Raw genomic sequence first — 24302 nt, forward strand, 5'->3', positions numbered from 1 at the left:
TCATCGTTTGTGTGTATGATATGCTTGTTGATAGAAATCTTACTACACGTTACTTTCATTCAATTTTATTACAGGAACCGAAACTACATTTTATACATATTGCGTAAAAATCCCATTATCAGTGTGTCTTTCTTTTTATTTAATATAATTTAATATGTACGCACGAGCGGCCACTATTTTTCTCTAATATATATATATATGTATGTATGTATTTTGCAAAATTATGATAAGCATTTATTATTCGAAAATAAAACACAAAAATTGAAAAATTGTTTACTAAACGCAACAACAATAATAATATAACGATAAAATTGATGACGACATCAAGACATCATTAAACGTATACTCATATGTCGTCACAATTGAATTAATCGTGATATTATGACAATGTGCGTATTTTGCTAAAGTTAAAAAAATTATATTGCGCTTGTTGAATTATCAAACCGCAATGTACGTAAGCTATGTGATTATATACATATATACTTGTTAGTTATTAACTGTCTGTGACTCTTGAAGCCCATAACAACTCTTAATAAATGATGAAGTAACGATATTAAGTTTCCGTAATATGCCACTATGACAAAATGATCGATACGCATATTATTGATTCACTATACAACACATATGTCACACACTGCGTTTACTGCAGGTATAATCGTAAATCGCTCCATCGTTGAAAACTCCAAGCATCTGATCGATAATAAGCCACGTCAGACGAAATATCCTAGAAATTGTGAATATACACAAAATGTAACAATTTCCACATTGTGAGTATATATATATATATATTTTGCAAAGAAATATTGTCAAAATTTATTAAAGATAAGTATATCAATTAATTATAAAATATAAACTTAATAATAAGTGCATCGATCTCAAAATTTTTCCTCCAAAAAAAATAGAAAGATATTTCTTTCAAACATTCAACACGCAGTACAGTACTAATAATATAATTATTTTTAATAATTTTAATAATAAGTGATGTATTATTTTTACATATATATATATATATATATATAATTATAATAACTAACAAATATATTTAATTTTATGCACGCTTTATATTCTACATCTTTTTGACAAATAAATACATTATATAATCTACATTCTACATACTTAAAATAAATGTAAAATTTCTCGATCTATAAAAAAAGAATCGTATTTATATAGTGAATCTATTTGTTGATACACACATCTACACACATCTCGGTATAGTCGCGGTACTCTATATCTCTCTATCAATAAAATATTCGAGATTTCTTCCGCGGGGCTGATTAGTTTCCACTTGACAAGACAGCGACTCGTTGATGCGCGGTCACAGGGAATAATAATGTCTTAAATCAAGATTGAGATCGGCATCGCAGATGTATTTAGGCATGACGGACGGCAAACCGCGACAGGTGCACAGAAATGAGGGAGATGCTTCGATAGTTCTTACGTTATTTTTAGGTTGTTCTAAAGTTGTGGCGACGTTTTCAACAAACAAATACTGCAATGTAATGTGATCGTGGACTAATTTGATCCACATTTTTTTCATCGAGTACATTTTTAGAATAAATATAGCTAAATGCAATTTTAAATAACTCGTTACGTATACGTATGTCGTCGCGTGTGTACATCGAGCGCTACATTATTTCGCCAACTTTTTATATCTATACATATTGCAAATTAATAATAATGCAATGTATATGTTATAATTAATTTCAAAACATATATTTTTTCTTGATCGATAATTGTGACAAAGATAATTAACATTGAATAATATATTATAGATATGTGTAAAAAATAATGCCGCATATACAATAAATATAAAAATATATCATTATTTTATCTCTGTATTTAACTATAAATACACAAGAATATCTTAACACGCGAATTTAAATTTATATTAAAAGATATATATTTGTGAGAGAGAAGAACCATTAAGCCAATGCATATATATGTAAAATGCATATAATTATTTCAACTAATAGGATATAAGGATAATAATATTTTATGTTAAAATTATATATTACATCTCATAATTTATATTCTTTTTATACATATGCACAGAAAAAAGAAATCCTTGATTCAAGTATATTTTTATTCTTGAACGCTATTTGATTGATTTAAGCAATTTAGAATGCTCTTTGTAATCGTAAATTTTCATTTCCCTTAATAATAAATAAGTTTGTGTGAAGTATATATTCTTGTTTTAAAATTCATTATATGGTAAAAACAAACTTAGTCACATTTTAACTAACAATAAGAATTATTATATATATATATATATTTGAAAGTACCGCTTATATCCGATGCTCACTTGTCACTTGTCCTTGCAATACTTATAAGTAAATTTCAGCTTCAACCAAGAATATTTTGCACTTTAAGGATAAATTATCCTTTCCAAAACTACTTGTATTTAGCGCTATATATTATAAGAACACAATATACTTGAATCAAGGCATATTTGCATTCTTTCAAGGATACTGTTTTTTCTGTGTGTATTAAAATGAGTCGAGCAGACTTTTTTTTTATAAAAGATGCAACGCACATTTAAATGATACATTATATGTATAAACATACTATACATTATATATATCAATCGTTGCATTATGTAACATTTCAAATATTTATATTCTGATAAAAATATACATATATTGAAGCATTATAAAAACATAAAAATGTGTAATAAATGTGCTATCAATAATAGGCAAAATAATTAATGTGATACATATGTATAGTATTTCTAAAGTCTGCGACCCAGCACCTAGATCTCAGAAAAATGGCTTTAGATATGGAAAAATATTTTGCAAATATATGTAAATTTTAAAAAATTAAACCTCTCAATAAACAGATAAAAATAGTAAAATAAAGATTATTGTAATATATATATATATATATGCTTTAACACAAGATTTATTTAATTTATACAATTTTTTATTTGTATCGATATAAAATAAGAGTAACATTATGTATAAATATTTACCTGCAAATGGAAATTTTTAGTTACTAACTCTTGACAAAACTTGTGACTTCCTTGTCGTTAGATGTCGCCAATGTCCAGTTGAGATATCTGGGACGCGCGCTATAAGCTATTAAAAAAAAAAAAAAAAAATATATATATATATATATATATATAATAAAGTTAAAATATAAAATATCTTTACAAGTAGAAAATAAAATTTATAAATTTGTATAATTATAATTATTTATGTTTAATATATATGATTTTAAAGTTTAAAAATAAATGCATAAAAATCCTCTGCAAATAAAGCATATATTATATGTAATTAATATATGTAACAAAAATTTATAATACTCTTCTTATATATAAAAAATATTTTAGTAATGTTAATTAAAATATACATGCTTTTTATTGTAAATACAACAAACTAAACAACTTCAAAAAATAAATTTTCCAATCCAATTCTATTCATATATAAATTAACGAGAAATTACACAATTTGCAAATTAAGAATATATCATATAATTCTTTAAATGTTTAAATCAAGTAATATAATGAATTAAGAAAAATCAACAAAATGCATATTAAATCGATGTAATAAAGATACTACAGAGAAAATATATATACATATAGAATACATAAACAAAATATATATATATATATATATGTATATATATATAGTAAAAAATATAAACGTATCGATATAGAAATCAATATATATTTTATTATTTTTGTACATTTTGTAAATTTGGATTTTGTATATATTTTGTATTTGATCGATATACGCGTTTTTTAAAATCAAATTCTTTTAAATTATTGGTGATTACATTCCAAAATATTTTGTTTTATAATTGTCAGTTTCCACACACACGTACATACAGACAAAATATCCGTGAGACACGGACATATATTTTACTGCGTTGAGTGATACACTGCTTGAATATACGTATATATATATACGTATATATGTTTTTATATGTGTATGTGTGTGTCTTGTGTGTGTTTGTGTGCTGTGTGTAGACATGAATGAACGTGTCCAGTCTCATTCATATACGTGTATACTTGTGTATATATATATATATTTATTTATTTATTTATTAATCGGTCTATTCAAAGAAATCGTTTTTGCACTTTTTTATTTGTGAATTCATTTTAGCGATATTATATTATTTGTGTGTATGTACACATTTCAAATATAATAATTGTAATATGTAAAATTTAATATTTGAATAAACTTAAGATTCTCTCATCCATATGAAAAAGTGAACATTAATTAAAACAAAAATAAATAAAAAGAGAAAAAAATTTGCATTTGTAGTCAATTATTATATATGAAAACAAATAGGTTCGATACTAAATAATTAATTTGAATCTCGTTATTGGTAAATTATTATTTGAATCTTTAAGCCTTTGAAAGGAGAGACGCTTTGATAGTTGTAGATGTTATAGATAAATGACGTAAAAATGCTGATAAGTAACCATAGTAAGTAAGCGACTGACCACGATTGCCAATGATCAGTAAGTACTGCTCTTTCTCTTTCTCTCTGGCTACTCTAGCAATATGGAGTATAGCTGCGTTGTATATATGTATGTGCAAATGTGTGCATACATACCTATATACATACGTACGTACATACATATAGATAGATAGATATATATGCATATAGGTACGCATATAGAGCAGCAGCAGTAGAGCGACGACGAATCGCGAAAGCAGTGCGAAAGCAACGTGGCAATTTAACCTTGCGAAATAAGAATCGTTCTCGAAATCTTGCGTAGACAGATATTGCGTATAGAAGAACGTAAAGCGGGATAAGGATAAGAGGCATTTTATATCGCTATGATAGATATCCGAAATCGTGGCGAGAGAAACGAACGAACACTGGCGCGATGACCAATCCTGTAACTGGCTCGAACGGAAAGCGAGATCACGTGTCGCAGCTGAAGCTGAAAAGCGTAGTCGGCCAATCGTCAGAGTCGACATCGACAGTCGTCGTTCATCGTCGTCGCTCGACTGCGCTCGACTGCGCTCGGCTCTCGCTCGGCTCTCGCTCGGCCTCGATCGTTTGTAGTTTGCATCTGACAGTGCGAGTGTTTGATTGTCGTGTGACCGTCCGCGAGGGCCCGTCTGGGCCCGTGAGAAGACAATCGCTTGCCGATAATAGACACACCACAATGACACATTCGACAATATTGTCAAGAACATTTTGCATTTTTCGGATAGATGCGACAACGATGATCGACGCGCGAATTACGACAACGTTACAACAGCGTATCCATTTACCACGATAGCGCCTTGCTGCTCGCTGCTCACTGCCAACAGGAAAGGAGCGTATCGAATCGAATCGCGTAGCTCTCGACACGGATGTGTTCACGTTGTATACGCACATTTCAAACGAAACAAAATATACAAGTATCCAGGAAGTTGGAGCGTAAAGAGAGAGAGAGAGAGAGAGAGAGAAAACTATCGTTGCCACGAGCAAACTGCAATAACGTATACATATATATGTATGCAAAAGAGGAAAAACGAGACAGAAGGCGATCGGAATCATACGTGTGGATTTCTCTGGATGAATCGACGCGATAGAGGGAAAGCGACAGAAAAAAAAAAAGCAAAAGAAAGGACAGAAGACAAACAGGCGGGCGTCATTCGGAAGTAAAATAGTGTCAAAGTCCTGTTGTTTGCAATTTGTACAACGTTACAAACTGTTGGTAAACTGTGCGCGGCATCTGGAACGTCAGTAGGACAAGTGAGTGCGCGCGCGTATGATCGTCAACGTGTGTTTTTCCATGTGTGTACGTGTGCTCGGGTGTGCGCGCGTGTATTGACAGAGTGGCGCGCGCGCGCGCGCGCTCGCGCGCGGGCGTTTACTTCTCGTCTCGCACCGTCTCCGTCCAACTAGTCGATTCACGGCGTGCCTCGTTTTCGCGCTCGCGCTCGCGTCGCGAGCGCGACCGCGACCGCTCGTTCCGCCTGTTCGCTAGCAGGAGTGCGGAGTTTTCACCGCGGCCTGGCTCGGCTCGGCTCGGCGCGACGCGACCGCGACACGCGTATACCACGCGTAAGTACGTGTGCGATACGGGACGCGCGCGACCGGCTTGCCGGAGCGGATCGAATCGGAGACCGTGGAAAAATTCCCGGATAATGGAGAGTCCCGCGTGTGTGCCGTAGATTCGAGCGATCCGCTGCAAATATTTCCGTGTGTATCTTTACGGAGAAGGTGGAGAAGGACGGAGGAGGAGACGACGACAACGACGACGACGACGACGACGAAGACGACGACGACGACGACGACGACGACGACGAAGAAGAAAAAGAAAAAGAAGAAGAAAAAGAGGAAGAAGAAGACGAAGACGAAAGAAGAGGAGGAGGACGGAAAGAAGCGAGAAAGAGAGAACGAGAGAGGGAGGGATTAGGTTAGACTGAACTCGCGTCACCCCGTCTCCGCGCTCCCCTCGCTGCGGCATCGGAGCGCTCCATCTCGCTTTGACGTGCACACCCGTCTTTCCATCTGATCCATACGCGCCTGGGAGACCAAGGGAGAGAAAAAGAGGGTAAGACAGTACACGGCTGGAAATCCGAGGAAAAGCTGGAGAAAAGCACGAATGCCGATCGCCGGTGGAATGCTGCTGCTCCCTGAATCGGCTTCCCACTGCGCACCTCCCGTCACTGGCATGCGACGTCTCATCGATAGACTTTCAGGTTAGCACGAGTACATACATACATACATACTTACTTACTTACTTACTCACCTTACATCCGCACCTCTCGCGAATTTAATCGGCGCGAGCCGTGTCGCGACCGTTTGACGCATTCACGTTTCCGCTCTTACGGAATCGGACCAAATTGTAAATCAGACGAGACGGTCTTTCTCTTCGTTTTTACCGCCGCCGCGCCGACACACTCTAATCGTCCACAATCTTTATATAGAGATTATTTATAAAGATTAGACTTCTCTCCTCCCTGGAATTTGGATCCCGCTACCTTTTATAACCTTCTATCCATGTCCCTCTGTCAAGTGTGTTAATCGTAAATTATTATACGAGAAACATTTCATATTGTCAAAATTCAAAACATACATCTCGAGAAATTGTATTGTAATAAGAGATAAAAATTCATCCGCGCACGGCATATAATATTATTGCTGTGTCGCGTATCGCGCAAAAGTAGAAACAACGTATCTCGAGATCGCGTCTATTGCGACTATCCTTATCTTGATCATCAACGACGATAGTTTGCAATATATTGCATAATTTTGTGACAATCGGTATACGAAATGTAAACGTATATAGCGAGCGACGTCTAGACAGAATAAGAGGGACAAGACCGCGTAGACGACGACGCTGTTGTAAAAGCTTCGCGCGAGACAGTGTTCACATATATACGTTTAGTCATCATTTTTTTCTTCGACCTTCGTTACTCCTCGCGAATATATAGTACATACCTACAACGCGTCGCTACATCCTAGTATTCTCTTACAATCATTCAATTTCTAGAACAATTAATCGACTACTTTATTGTCTCTATCGCCCGTGTGTGTAAAAAGTCTGCATCGTTGAATGTCTCGCAAAATTGAAAGGGAACGGGATTCAAATTTTTCTCTCTCGGGATTTCGATTTTGCTACGATTCATTTTCTTTGTCTTCGCGATGGAACGGAATATTTAATATTCTTTCGTACAATCTCTGTTGAAAAGCAGTAACGAAAAGAAAATCGAAAAAGGAATTTCGATTAATTAAGTAAAAAAACTTTTCTACGAACCGACATTTTATTAAAATGTTTGAAAAGGAATTGCGCGACGCTTACGCTAATCGAGACAAAACCTATATATTTCTTGAGAAACTCAAAAGTTTTGCTTAAATATACTTGTCACGGTTTTTCATTTTCGCGATCATTTTAGCGATTAGCGAACATTTATCAAAATAATGTCATTTACTTATTGTTTGTCGAGTATTCATATTATTGTGATCATATTCTTGTTTTATTCGTTGATTGATTATCATACTGCATGTAGCAGCGACCCAAATTTAAATGGACACTTAAAACTGATAAATATTACATGCTTCCGTTAAATGAAATTACGACGATATACAATATGTATCACTAGCGAAATCAAATTGCTTTTGACTTTATTGACCCTAGGTCATCGGACGGATTAAATCATCGGTATTATGTCACGTATATAGTGTTATGTTACACATCTAAACGAGCATTTATCACTTGCCGCTGTTTGATTGTGAATGAAACGTTCTGAATATACACAAATCAAAATCGGACAAAATATACAAACTGAACAAGTAGTAAACAATAGAATAAAAGAGTATTCGAAAATAAATCGTACGCAATATCTCTTAATTTAATGATTCTAAAATAATTATACATTTCTCTGCCCTTTTTCCGCTAATACATATATGTACCTACGTATACTCCAAATTATCAAATTTTTTTGTCAAACCTTTTTTACGATTAGAGTTTTATCTTTAAAACATACAGAAACAGTGTTACAATTTTTTTTCTCTCTTCTAAACAGCATTCTTAACATTCTATTTGTAATAAAATTATTTAAAAATTGTTAAAAGTTATTTTTCTACACAATGTATACGGTATATAAGACAATATCAACGACAATGTCGCGTGAAGATGGATCAAATGTACGTGAGATGTGAATTAATAACGATAATTTAAATTTTTATACATCGTTCAAATTAGAGTCTTGTATTAAAAATTTTGCGCGGTCGAGCAGTTTGATAAACAAAACGATGCACGTAATCATTTATTCATATACTCTAAAATTATTTAGAGTTTAATTAATTTTGAAATTAGTTTTTTCTTGAAAAATTGCGACGCATAAAAGAAGTTAGTTTATTAAAAAAGTATTAATTCTCTCATTATTATTATTAATATTATGGTGGTTTTATTAGTTTTCAAATGTGTATATATTCTATACTCTGGTTATAACAATAAGATAAAGACAAAAGAGGAAGAGAAATGTATAAGCATGAGCATTTGCGTGCATGCATAGTGCGTGCGTGCGAACCATCGTCTAAAATTTTACACGGAACAGAGTTAAAGCTGTCCCCGATGGCAAATAGTACATAAATTATTACACACACATCTTTAATGTCGGCTTTAATTTACACAACAGACATACAAAATATTACGCGATATGGATTAATCCAAGAAATTTATCGACAAATTATTCAAATCTATGCACATTTCAAAAATACATACCTAATATATTTTTTTTAGAAAAATTATTGGCGGACGCACGCACGCACACTTTTTCACGAAAGATGATAGATACTAGTTATATCAAAAGTTTTGTATAATTTTCCTCAATCGATGGAACACTTTACTCGAATCAATAGAATATACAAAATTAAAGAATTTCAATAATTTTCCATTATTCGAATAGAAATTTGCCAAGTTTCAATCTTCGAAAAGTTTTATCGGAATAAATCTGAGATGCTGTCGCGAGTTTTAAATAACCTTTGAAATAAATATTAATTTTTGCGCGAGACGAAAACGTGAGATATAAGCTCTTTTTATTTTTATTTTTCAAATTTTTATTTTGATCTTTTACATCTAATCGCTGAGATTTTTTATTTTTAACGTGTAAACTCTTTGACTCTTTATTGAAAAGATCAGAACTTTATCAATTACACATTGTCTCCCGATTATTAGATCGTTGCTCGGAATCGGTGGTTATCTAATCGGGACACAAACTTGTTTGCCTTTCAGGGCCTAACCCATAAATCTTGTTTGTGGCTCGTTTAAACTTTTTCTTTGGCCAAAAGTGAGAAATGAGATAAAAATAAAACCGCAAGAAACAATATTTTATAATGGGCTATTTTGACTTTAGATGAGAGATTTACTCACTCGAGAAGTAACAAAATAATAAATTTTAACAGATTTTGAAAAGATTAATTACGATATACCTGCACCCTATGCAAGAAAGCGAGAAAACTTACACGGTTATTAAATTATTTGTACTCAAAAATGAGTAAATATAAATAAACAAATTTGGTATCTCTGCTATATCTAATCGTTGTATAATAACTTTAATATTAAAATAGTAAGATTGATTTTTATCGTTATTGAAAGTCGACAGGTTAATTGTTTCGATGTACAATAGGTCGATCGATATTGATGTACGCGCACGCTCCATTAATCGAAATCGATTCTTACAAAAAAATATCGCATGATAGATCTTGATTTTATCAAACCCTTGCTATTCTCAAGAGCTGTGCATTTATGTGCACACCTCTTACAATATAAAGGCTATAATCTGTGAGTAACAATATAATCGGCAATCGAAAAATGACTCGAGTACTTTTGCATTTGTTCCAATATAATGTGATCTGATATGCGAGAGAAGACGCGTATCATATCATACTTACGAGATTGCAAAATGAAACATCACCCACTATTTTCTCGTACGTAAGACTTTGCCAAAATTTGGATTTGAATGAGTAGGAAATTGAAATCCCATCCAAGTACCTATATATATATATATATACACATATATAGCGAGTACCTACTATATCCTATTCCGTCACAGCTGGATTAATGGAGTGGTACTGCGTCGGATATACATATAGATATTTGGTCCATATAGCGGCGGGTATAACGAGCCGCTTAACGTGCAAAGACGCGCTAACGGGAGGCAAAGGCCAAAGGGGCACAGCACAGGAGGAAGGGTGCTTATGCAGTTTGGGATAATATGACAAAGATCGAGAGGCATACGAGACGATAGGAGGGCGAGAGCACGGAACAGAGGTAGAAATGCCAGGTGTTTCGTGGTGTAGCGTAGGACGGGTCCTAACCACCCCCTGCCTGCCACTTTACTCCCTCCTGCGAGTACCTTTACTGGCCTCCGGCCGTTCGGTTCGGCACGGCGTGCGCACGCGCCTTTTCTCTCTTATAGCCTTCCTATATACATATATATATATATTATATTTTACAATTAGTCTATCCATAAATTCTATCCACTTTGCGATCATCTTCCTTATTCAAACCTACATCTTTCGACATCTTTTTATTCTTTTCTATTTATGATCAACGCAAATGTTGACGGAATATCAGTGATCATTTATATAATCTTAATGGAATCCTCGAGTGTCCCTGTTGTAATATCGTACATCGTTACATCAATTAAACTCGTCTCTCGTTGTTGATTCTGAACAAGCTTGACATCTCGATATAACGATTTCGATATCATTTTACTCATCTTCGTGTTGTCGCATCGATCCTGCAACAGTATACAAGTTGTAGTCCACAGTGAATTCTGTGGGGTGTTGCCATAATATTCCTTATACCCAACTGCTAGAAAATTCCAACATTCTTCGGGCTTCCATATCTATTTCGATTTTATCGAGAATCGATATTTAACGTAGCCCCTGTATTCTTAATATTTACTTTAAAACTTTTGTGAATGCGCAATTTATCTAACTTTAATACTTTTTATATTAGACTATCGAAAACACGGTCATGGTCATAGAGCTATTATGTATTTTGTAAAAGAAATAATAACGTTTATCTATATGATTAAGTGTACAAGATGTCTTAATTTTCTATCGAAATTATAGGAATAAATATTTCAAACTATTCCGGAAAAAATACTTTTGCAACAAGAGTTGCATATATAATTTTCACAAGTTTCTAATGGAAAATTAACAATTACAAGATTTTTGAAGATCTAATAAATTTATTGATTAAAATTATATGATTGATTTACATATAATTCTCCTAGTTGTCCTATTTCTTTAAAAATATTAACTCGTCAAAAGATTTAATAATCACCTACTAATGAGACTAGTCTATTAATTATTTAACATATATACTTAACAGCTCTCGTGTTGTCGGAAGTAGTAACCAGCTCGTCTTTATACAATCGATACAATCGACACACCTATTAGATTAAATTGCAAAAAAATGTACGGCTCTGTAATCGACGAAATTCATATTATTGATAAGATTAAAACGATATAGAACACATTTTAAAATAATATATTAAATACTGTAATAAAATCGCATAGTATGTTCAATATTATAAATAATTTAAACTCAGAGTATAGAGAAATAAATAATATTATAAGAATACAATCACACACAAGTAAAATTCTAAACAAAATGTCGCAAAATCAGAAATCTTTTGTAGCATAGAATAATGAATTGATTTTGAAATTGACGTAAGCGGAGAAAAGGATATCGATTTATGTGGTCCGTAGATTTTTTTTTTTTTTTTTTTTTTTTTTTTTTTGCCGTTTAATTATTTCATTCTACGATTGTATCGCAATAACAATATTTAATAGTAAAAAATATGCGCCAACACAGGCTCAACCTTTGAATAAATTTTTACTTTTATTCTCAATCTAATTTATCATTGTTAGTTGCTTTTTTCTCGAATTTAATGTTTTTTAAAAAAATATTTATATTTGATTTAACATATGTAGTTAAAAGTTTAAAATAATTTAACATCATTTCCATTAAAAGCGAAATAATTAGAATAACTTGCAACGAGAAACTGTTTCTAAAAATAAAAAAAATCAATGAAACAGTTGAGAAATGTAAAATTAGAAATGTTATTATTTGATTAGGCCGCACACTTTATGCCATTTGATGATTTTTGTATTGTAAAAAGTATAAGAATAAAGGTGAATAAGTTGATTATATTGCACTGATAATGGAACATTTTTGTTTCATTTATATACCAACGTTCTGTCCGTCGCTATATTGTAACAGATCGATCAAAATATTCATTCAATAGTACTCTTGTTTATCAATTTTGATTTATCAATCGGTAATTCTACTCGATCGTAAAACAATTATCCTCCATCCGTGTATGGTGAACACATTGAAACAAAGAATCCTGCCAATAACTCTAAATTGCTATTGCTTATATAGAACTTTCTTCTAAAGTTATAAATATCAGAAGAAATGATTATTAAAAATGATTGAGCTCGACTAACAAACAATAAGATTGAGATTACAAGATATATTAATGGAATGGGGCTTGCGTATTAAATGAGAATGGAATAAAAAAAAAATGCATAACTTTGCATGTCGAAAGAAGATTATTGACAATTTTTGTAAATCGTCGGTAACAGCAGTGAAAAATTGCTGCTAGCAGTGATGCTTGCAAATAACGAAATTACAATTGGAACGGAGCGCGCAAATTATATTATATATATATACTTTATAGCGTATAAATGACAGGAGGACAAATACCGTCATATACGTGCAACATTTTGGCAGACCGATCAATTTTGTGACGAGAAATGATCGAAAAGTGCACGTGTTTTACCGCCTGCGCACGCGGCATGCACGACAAAAAAAACCATAATCGCGCACAGGAGGAACCATCTGCGGCTTCGAAAAGCATGATGCGGACCATGTGCCGGCTGCCAACGATACTCGCAGCCCATCGTGTCAAGTCGACTGCTCCAGAGAGAAAGAGAAAAATCTGCTTCGCACATATGTATATTATATTTACGGAAAATCCGAAAATACGGATAATATCCGAGAAATATGCGATAAATGTGATAAATGCGATAAAATCTCACAATGGCGCTTGCTCGTGTATCGTTACCATGAAAAAGATTAATGATTCTATGACAATCTTGTTTTCTGCGAGTTTATGTCCGATAAGTCGATAACTTATCAAATTATGATTTCACAAGACGTTACGAACAAACAAGATGCATGGAGAAGTTGCACGATATATAATTCTTGCAATGTTGTATTTAAAGTTGGATATATTAAATATAGAATAGCATTGAAAAAAAAATTATATATATATATATATATATATATATGTATGTATGTATATATAGAAAGAGAGGAGAGATTTGAGAGAATTTTGTCAAAAATTCGCACATTTTCACCAGTAATGCTCGCATGCCTTGCTGGTGAATGTCACGACACTTTTAGCTTTCGAGTTTAATACCGTATACCGGCGCACAAAAACATTTGCGTGAGAATACAGTGAAATCCGGAAGTAATTACCGCGCAGTAACCGGCTTTTATGCAATCGCGCGAACGCGTGAGTAATATATCGCTTATACCAATTTTTACCAATTCATCAAAATCTTATTTATTTCAGCCTTTCTTTGTTTCTTTACATCGCTTGCTTACGCGACAAATATATGTATAAACAAAATGAGAGATTACATCGAAATGAAAAACATGTTGGCTTATATATAATGCGCGTAACGCTCACTTTTACACAATTACAATACGTATCGTGTCTTGTTCCTCTCTCTTCAAATATTGTAAATTTTATATACTTTGTAATACTTTGCAAACACAAGTGAAAGAAAAAGAATTTTCTCAATTATTAGCCGCGAAACTGTGTGTGTGTGTGTGTTTCGCAGACCTCATTTCCGCACAGAAACTCCATTCTATTTAGTAACATGAATGATACACGTTTTTCTGCAAAAAATTGCATTACTTTTTCTACATCACAATTACATCGATCTAAAAAGGAGCGAGAAAAGGGAAGGAAAATTGTTAATTAATCGTATCGAACGTTGCAATATGATGATATTGTAGCAGCATATAATGACATAACGTGGAAGAAGCAGACCATAGGCCCGTGCCAGGGCCGGCCAGGATATGGTCGCCTCGCGAGTGAGCGTTGCGAAAAGCAGGTAATGGTGTTGAAGTGCATTCGGCAGCTGCTCGCCATGAATACCGACATGAATACCCGAGGTGGACGAGGTGGACATGTGCGATCCCGTCCGTCTTCTTTAGACGCACGGGGCCCCGCCTATGAGTATCCCGAGCTCTATCGAGTGGAAAAGATACGTCCTGCTCTAATCCACCATTATATTATCGAGAGAGCGCGTCATTTTTTCTTTTCTTTTTCTTTTTTCTTTTTTTTCCGTATCAATCGATCGAGATGCTTCCATTTTTCTCGATACGCGTCTCAATTGCTATCCCTTTCAGAGAGAGTTCAAAGACCTTTTCTGTATCTCTTCGGGGGATAACAGATTCCTACTACAAAAATTGACATTTTTCGAAATTAAGTAGAAAACAAGAAACAGTTTTCTCCCGTTTGCCTGGACAAATCATCGATCGTTGAAACGAATTAGCGTAGCATAGTGTGAAAAACGATAACGATAATAACCAAATGATGATTATACATCATTTTCGACCCGACAGAAATTTCTGTCGATGATATCGTAGATTCATTGACCATCTGGCAGAACCGGCTGCACGTTTTCTACCTCCTACTTTGAAAATTATGATATACACTCGTTCGTTATCGCAAGCGCTAAATTTTATTGCCAAAAGTATATAAATTTTAAATAAGCTTGTAAAATTTGATTATATAATATTTATAAATCAAGTGTACGGCAAATAAAAACATTTTTTTTTTCCATTTTTTTTACGTTGACGTAACATATCCAAACTGGAGAATTTCCGTGTTTAGATGAGTCGCAGCTGGTACCGGACCGGTCTCGCTGGTATTCGAGACCCTTCCTATCCGGAAAATTTCCCCTCTTCATCCATCCTCCCAATCCCTGTTTATCCGTCGATAGCTGTAGCTTTTAAAAGACACGTGACCAAACGCGTCCCCAAGATTGTAGCGTGAATGTATGCATGTTTGTAAAATCGCTATCCGCTAATACATGATATAAGATATATAATATACACCATCGTACAGCAACAGCAATTTTTTCAGACGGCTGGACATTTTTATCACGATCAATCATGCGACCTGTATAACCATAAATATCTAGCAATGTTACCTTAATATCTCATTTACGTTGAATTGGACTTGTGCGAATTCAAAAGCTATAATCTTTAAGATAAATTTGTTTTCTAATAAAAAACGAGAAAAAATAAGAATGGTTAAAATAATATTTCTTGCTCGAGACTGCAATGCGTGTAAGCGTGAGCGGATGTTACGCTAAGAAACGTGCAATTAGAAAATAACCTAATTCAAGGCGATTCGCCTTAAGAATTATTTCGCCGGTCCAGAAACGACGACGACGACAAGCTTAAGACGTGACACGGCTAGCAGGGAAATGGCCAATTATCAGAAAGAGAGAACGTGGGTCGTACTTAAAGTTATGCTATGTAGGCTAAAGCGATACCCTCTCGCCGCTTTTCTCTTCATTGCTATTATTTATTTTAAATATATATCGAATACATATTTATTCAAAACTCTGTGCGGAAAAATGCAATTTGATTATTTAAAAACGTGTAAAAAAATCATAGAGAACAATTTCTCTCGATCTAGCCTTGGAAGTAAAAATGTATCAAGATACAACTAACCGATATATATGACTAGTTGATTGAATATTTGAATAGCGATTGACGTCATACTTAATGCTTGACGTAGAATTTCACATTTGCGCGTGTCATGCATAATGTGTGACTTACTTGACGGAAAATTATTTCGATAGTTTACAGAATTTATAAAGTCGAATAAAAACACGACGATATATATATATATATATATATATATATATATATATATATATATATATATATATATACGATAAGACTTCTCGAGAAAAACTACTCTGATTACTTGGTTTTCTATTTAGTGGTAACTCTTAAGTGGCTATGTTTTTCATACCTAACATAGAGTAAAGGAGGAAACTTGAATTCTCGGAGATAATACGAGTGTACTTTTTAATTAAATTGAAATGATGATTGAAATATAAATTTATGAAGTATCGACAACGTTTAGATACTTCTCACTCTCGTTGACTGGAGGCATGCATAGTTGCGACGAGTACGAAAAAGGAAAAGAGAAAAAAAGAGAGCGCGCGTTCTACACTGACAATTGAATCCGGCGCTCCCAAAGTCCCAACAGCCGTCCTATCCTATCCTACCTATCCTACTGCCATCGGTCTGGGAGGCCCGGTGGTGCTTAGCTCGCTAGATCCCAAAGTCTTCGCTCGAGATAAAACACACTATAAATGGCCGCCCGGACGGGTATCTGGTTTCAGGAAAGCGGCGGCACGTGCGCCAGAGTTCTGGCCCAGGTGGTGGAGCCCGTGGTGCTGTGGAGAAAACGCAAGAAGGAGAAGTTGACGATAGAGGATATGGAGGGATAAGAGTCCGAGAGATTAGCCCGCCAGGGACGATGACGAAGGGTGGCAAAATCTGGTGTGACGACAGCGGTATTACCAACCGCCATTATCATTCACCGCCTTACCTCCACCATCTTTGTTACCGTAATCATTGTCATCCGTCGCGTCGATGGTATCACCATCGAAGGGACACCGACGACGAGAACGATAACAACAGCGGCGATAACGGCGATGACGACGACGACGACGATGACGACGACAACGACGACGACGACGACGACGACGACGATAGTGGTGATGACGAAAACAATGACGACGACGTTGCGGACGAGGACGACGACGACGATCACCACCACCACCATCACCACCACCACCACCACCATCACCGCCACCGCCACCATCACCACCACTACTATTACCACCATCACCTCCACCACCACCACCACCACCACCACCGCCACCACGATGACCACGACGAGACGTGTCTTGAACGTCTTCATCCTTGCCTTCATCAACGATTCTACGATCGGCGATCTTGCAGGAGCAGCGACGTTATTAACTCGGCTCGCGTCGACGCCGATCATGTCGAGGTCCATCAAACCGAGACGACGACCGTACATTCTTTCGTACGAACTTCGCCTACTACAACCACGACAGCCAACACCACTACTACCATCGCTAACCCCTCTATCGTCACTGCCATGACGAGAAGATGCAAAAGTCCACCCTACTTTGCGACGATATTACTCCTTTCCTATACTCTCTTTTCTATAGCAGGTTAGTATGATATATACATATAACTCTCTCTTATTTGTAATCAACTCTTGTCTTTTAGTTATTGTATTATCTCAGATACAATGATATCAAACAGTCTACAATCTTTTACAATCTGTCTCTTTCTTTTTTTTTTCTTTTTTTTTTTTACCAGAGATGCTCTCGTATGTGAGGTGCTTTCGCGTCGAATAAAGCTCGCGTCCTCGTGACAAAAAAAACGTTTATTTTGTACGCGACTTATGTCACGACTTATACTCCCGAGCAAATGTGTGTAATATAATAATACTTGCGCGTCACATTGCACCTGGTCTCTACCAGGTAAACTCGACGAGATAATCGACGCAGAGTATCGTTATCCATTTTCCTGTTTCTCTTTCGCGCGCTGCACGAATTATTACACAAAGACTTCGTCTGTCAAATATGCTTATCTTTCTTGGACACATCTGTACTTGCCTTTCTATCGCGCGGTTATTTTTTCAACTATATCCTTCCGAGATAAATCGAATAATAAATTTAAATTTTCTTCAATTAGGTTAAAAATTTAACCGAATAAAATTAAAAACGATTGTGACAAAATAAATTGTACGTAAAAGACAAGTACTGCGCGATAGAGATATTAAAACATTAGAGATGGCCAAGAATTATTATATATAGAAAGGAGGGGGAGGGAGGGAGAGAGAGAGAGAGAGAGAGAGAGAGAGAGAGAGAGAGCGAGAGCGAGAGAGAGAGCGAGAGCGAGAGCGAGAGCGTGGAAACGGCAGATTGTAAAATTACAACAGGTGACAGGCAGCAGCCACGCGCTGCAGGACAGATGCAACCTTTGCCGCCTTTGCCGTACTTTGCAGCTTTGTGTACAGTCTCGCGCCTACGAGATGCTCCCTCTCCCTCTCTCTTTCATCTTTTCGTCCCTTCTCGTTTCTTCTCGCCAGGGTGGCCGCCGCGTGCGGCATAGCCGCGTTAAAGAAAAAGCGAAATGGGTATGAGAGGGTGTGGAAGAGCGAGAAATAAGCACGTTCATCCATTGTGCTCAACGAGCCTGGAAAAGCCGACAAAATTTCTAAAATGTCTATTCAGCCCATCATTCGCTTATTCTCTCGTGTCAATAATGGGGATTAAACGCTTATATATATATATATATATATATATATATATATATATATATATATATATATATATATATATATATAGGATCATTAGTTGTCGAACGTATCTGTCTAATACAATTGATTTATCTATGTATAGTGGCAGATTTGAAATCAAGTTTTTATTCTATATATAGTATTTGAAAACGGGCAAACTCTTGCATTGCGAGCGTAGTTTCTCTTCTTTCAACTTACTTATCAAAGCTTACTTATCCGCAAAAACGCAAAAATAATACATATATATACTGAATTTGACCTTTTTACAGATGCCTGTTCGTCGCGCTCGACGCCAAAACCAAGGCCACCGACACCAACGGATCGGCCGAACATCACATTCCACATGTACACGTGTCCGCAGGATTACGCAGATTGGTATTGCTTGAACGGCGCCACGTGTTTCACCATTAAAATTGTCGAGTCCCCCCTGTACAACTGTTTGTAAGTACGAGTTTATCTTTGTTCAACGTTGACGGATATATGAGTCATCAGCCGACGATAAATTCACATTAAAATTTCACCTGTAGGGTCTTCTTTTTTCCATGGTAACGAAAATTCTTGCAGACTACAATACATAACGATCGGAATTTTTGAAAATATATCGATATTTATGCAGGAGCACGTACGGAACACTTTTTGATGGCTTAGTCCGTCGGGCGCCTACTGTGCAACCGTCGCCAACAATCGCGGCGGTTCTAAGCGAAAAAGCCACCAAGGGAGAAACGGCACCGTTCGCCTCGTTCAACTCTTAATCTTTGACTATGCGACCTCGACACGTACGTCGAAATTCCTATCGGCTCGCGTTTGACACTCCCTCGAGTTCGCTGTCGTATTTTTCTAGGATTGGATTTGTACCATCTCTCTCTCTCTCTACATCTACATTTTTTTCTTTTCCCTTTTCTCTACTATAAATGTTTAAAATACAAATGTCATTCAGTTATTAATTTAACAAGTTTATCAAGTTGACGGAACATCAAGTTGCGGGCACAAATATTGCGAGAGAGACAGAGAGAAAAAAGAGAAGAGAAGAAAGTCTATCGGATTAATATTGGGATAACATCGAGGAGAGCAGCAGAGCACATTGTGCTCGCTCAACCTTACCATTTCCCACGGTGTTTGCTTTGTTGACCGCGATCTACCGCCTTGAATCGAGTCATCTTCTGCTTTCAACTTAAATTTCAATCGTAAAAGTTAAAATGCCGAAATAAAAATACATTTGTGCACAATTTTGTTAGAAAAAAGAAAGCTTACTTATGAAACATTTAAATAATAAATATCGACATACAAAGTTTGTGCGTGATAATTACGACAAATGAGAATAAATTACAGCTATGTATTGTAATCCCTTTTACAAAATACAGCACTTAATCAAATTTATATTTAGAAATATTAAATCAAATTATGTTGAGATGTAAAGGGAAAAAATTTGCACACGCGCGACACAAATCATAAGAGCGCTCGTTTACCAACAACTTTGATTATATACATATCTTCCTGGTTCTTTATAACTTATAACGTTAAAGCTGAAAGAAAATCACGTTTTCGATAAAGTTTTAATTTTTGTTACTAGCAGTAATATATAGATATATGTATATAAATTGTGATCGAGAGAAATAAGCAATAAGAAGATATACTTGTGAAAGAGACAATGTTGATTCAATCATGCGCATCGATTGATAATCCTAAATAAAAATGCAAATGGGAAACGCGAGATTTAAATCGTATATTAATGCCATATTTGCGCCATATAAAGGGGACATTATATTAAGTAATTATAGCGTGTATAAAATAAACCAAGTAACGAGCGGTTTAAACTTTATGCATACACTTATATAATCAATTCTGAGTAAATATTAATTATGTTAATTACTTTAGATGAATTTATCCATCTGATTAATATTTGAATAATAAAAAAGTTGAAATTTATAAAGTATGCTTTTCCAGGTGCTTTCCCAAAAGTAACATCGATTAATTAAACTTGATATTGTACTTTGCAGATGCGCGAATGGATTTATCGGACAGAGATGCGAATTTAAAGATTTGGATGGTTCCTATTTGCGTAAGTATACATTTCTCTCGAAACATTTGCATATTTGCTTTTAAAAGTACAAAATAAAAATGATGACCTCTCTTCGACAGCCTTACGGCAACGAGTAATGCTGGAGACAGCCAGCATCGCCGGTGGTGCCACAATAGCAGTATTCCTCGTCGTTATCATTTGTATAGCGGCTTACATTCATTATAAGCGAAAGCAAAAGGAATTGCGGTCGAGGTAATTGATCGTTCATTATTATCGTTGTTATTTCATTCGCAGCACGAATTTTTTGGCGTATCCGGCTGATATTTACGCTCGCAGTCGCGCAGTTTTCGATCAAGCTCGTGTCTTCGCGACGTCATCGACCGATTTCTCCTATATACATACTTATTGTAGCAAGTATTACATTCGACTTTTTTCCGTCACAGCAGTAACGTCGACACGGTAGACGGTCCTGATCGAGATCCAGAGTTAAGGCCATTTAGCAATCGCAGTCGCTCTCTAATGATCTTTATGGCCAAGAATCCAAACAGCTCGGTAAGAAAAAGAAGATGAATACGACTGAAATCTAAGTGATTTACAATTCTAATTGTGATTTACAACTTTGATTTAAAATAATGAAAATTTTATTCGGATGTTTTTTCTTTCTTTGCTTTAGGCCACAATAGAACAGACGAGAATGCCGAACTGGAATTGCTCAGAAGCGGAATCAACAAGGATGACGTCCATCAGCGAAAGCAAGCGTCCGAGTCAATAGCGAACTACGTGACGCGTCGTCCACGTACGACGCGTTCCGCTGCAACGATTCGGCAACACGCGAAACATACGAAATATCGTCGAATAAATCGATAATAGCTCGAGATATAGATCTCGAGATAGCAGCGGCCTTTAGTAATAGCCTTTAGTAGCGAACTTGTTGAACTGCAATATCCATTTGATTTGAAACATCTTAACGCGGCGCTGAGAAAACAAAGCGAATCAAGTACATTGAGTACTTGATTTCCGAGCTAATGACACATGTACCGAGACGACGCATGTCAGCTCTTTTCGATTCTTGTGTCGAAACATTCCCGTATTGCCGCTCGAGTTCCCCGGATATGAGGGAACGTTCGAAGGGACGTTCGACGCTCGTCAGTTATATCGCGTGTATTCCTTCCAACGAGTATCTATCTCAATGATTCATCTGCAGAACAAATCTTTCATTTAGGGAATAAAAGAACAAAAAGAAATGACAAACACAAACCTCGCAAACAAAAGATGTGATGTTCGAAAATGAAACATTTCCGTATGTATTATTTTTTGAAGGTGACAGGAATATTGTCTTCGTGCAAATTAGTTAGTATCGCGTTTCATTGTCGCAAGTCGCAAGTCATTATCAACAAAGAAAGAAAAGAAAAACAAAAGAGAAAGATACATGCATCACGGTTGCAAAAGTAGTGCCTTTCTACTCTCGTTTTTAAGAAAGCAAAATATGTAACTTTGATACGTTTGATCGAAAAAGATCAAATAGAACACCGCTCGTTTATCTGTCTTATATCCGCGACGAGCGTCGTTCAAAGACGAATCGCTGTGTTATTATGAGCGCAGGACGCTGACACACGCTAGTAACAAATCTTCTTGTAAAACACGAAATTAATAGCTGAATGTCGCTAATAATAGACAAGGTAAAACCTTTTGATGCTTGGTACACATTATCCGTACTCGACAACAAACTCTGGTTCATGATTTTCAGCATTCCGCAATCTATCCTCCCCGCTCCGCTCTGGTTGATTAACGATATATCACGAATGAATACATTCTACGATATCTCGCGGCGCTCACCGCGAATATCTAATATGTACATTGCGATTTACTAGTTTGCATTATATTCTTAATAATAAGTTCTTCCAAAATAATCTTTCTGAATGCGTGATTAATCGTACCATTAGTATCAAAGGGTTAATAATGAACATTGTGTCTTATTATATATGTAGAAGTTTCTAGAATTTAAATTTAAATTATAAATCCGACGTCTTACCAGAAAGCAATAGTTTCCTAAGCGCATATGAAATACGTTTTGCCGCTCAAAATAAATATGCTATCTATTTACTTACTAATTGGTTTAAAAAACCTATTGACGTCAGATCGCCATCTGACGTTGTATTGTTACGTATTGACAAAATATTTTTTCAACACGCTTCGCTCTTAATGAAATATCGTTTAATAAATCTTAGGCATATGGTACATACACGCAATGACATACTTGTAGTAAATCAGTCTTTATTTCTATGTATCCTATAACTAAACAGTAAAAATTAAAAAGCAGAATATATCTCAGAGAAAGAGAGAGAGAGAGAGAAAATAGAAAAACAAATATGCTAGAAAAATTCAATGACTTTATAAGCGCAGCTCATAATTTACTAATAATAGAAAAATTAATAATATTTACTTTATCTACTGTATACTTTACATGAAAGAAAGTTGAACATTTCTGTCCAATTTATCTCCCATATTTATCTTGTTTTTCAAAAAACTGAAATGAATGCGGAATGAGATATGTATCATTCTGTTAGATATTAATCCCAATCATTTTTTCATTAATACTTATTCTATAATATATATAAAATAAATATATCAGAATTATGGAAGAAAGTGCTATAGTGCGCCCAATCCTATTGATCATGCATTCATTCTCGTTCTTTATTTATTTATTTATTTATTTACATAAAAAGTACTGGAATTTTTTTTATCTTCACATTACCTACAATCTACATTGCTACAAGATTTATTCAATATTTTTTTCTACACATCTTTTTGTTCGAATTCTTTCAACTTTCAGATTACGATGATATGATTTTTTAAACAGTATTAAAATGCAATAGAATGGGATTAATATGTTTGCTTGGAGATACCTCGAGGCTGGGCCTCTTTATGTTTCAGCTTCTTGTAAATAGTGAATTATTCTACCTTAAAATATATAATTCTGGATCTCTTCGATAATATCGACTACAATAAAAATAACATTATCATCGACAACTACATTGTACTACATCCTATCATGGTACTTTGTTGTATCACGCTATGCTTTCAAAAAATCCGAAATACATATTTTTATAATTATATAATTCGTCCAAAATATATCGAACAGTGACAGAGAAAATACTGAAAACATTAAACGACATGCTTCAATAATAATTTGTATATTTGTAGATACTCTCGAGTATAAAAGAACACCTTTTCTAAATACTTTGTTTTGACCTTTTTCATATTAACCACGCATCCATCTGTCACTCGTCGCATCGAAATACATTTAATAATAATAACAGCGAACAACTCTTTATTCGAACTATTCGAAATCCCTGCTTATTGTAGAAAGA

General features: G+C 35.0%; 1 protein-coding gene and 1 long non-coding RNA gene across 3 annotated transcripts; one reads left to right on the forward strand and one right to left on the reverse strand.

Moving 5' to 3' along the window:
* Positions 1–225: 225 nt before the first annotated feature.
* Positions 226–7129, reverse strand: LOC114942407 (uncharacterized). Its single transcript, XR_003821800.2, has 3 exons — positions 6701–7129; positions 2969–3074; positions 226–724 (listed from the first exon to the last, which is right to left on the reverse strand). It is a non-coding gene; the product is annotated as an uncharacterized LOC114942407 (long non-coding RNA).
* On the forward strand, positions 4941–24169 carry LOC114942405 (uncharacterized). Of its 2 annotated transcripts, none has more exons than XM_085480719.1 (7): positions 4941–6650; positions 16915–17775; positions 19181–19352; positions 20909–20970; positions 21051–21183; positions 21378–21483; positions 21605–24169. In XM_085480719.1, exons 1-7 carry the CDS (start codon positions 6554–6556, stop codon positions 21701–21703), a joined length of 1530 nt encoding a protein of 509 aa, XP_085336845.1. In that variant the 5' UTR covers positions 4941–6553; the 3' UTR covers positions 21704–24169. The 2 variants fall into 2 exon arrangements, with proteins under 2 accessions (XP_085336845.1, XP_085336844.1); XM_085480718.1 differs by having other exon boundaries at positions 4942–6650; positions 21375–21483.
* Positions 24170–24302: the final 133 nt, after the last annotated feature.

The sequence above is a fragment of the Nylanderia fulva genome, unplaced genomic scaffold, assembly GCF_048542155.1.
Source record: "Nylanderia fulva isolate GAGA-0341 unplaced genomic scaffold, ASM4854215v1 Scaffold16, whole genome shotgun sequence".
NCBI lineage: Eukaryota > Metazoa > Arthropoda > Insecta > Hymenoptera > Formicidae > Nylanderia > Nylanderia fulva.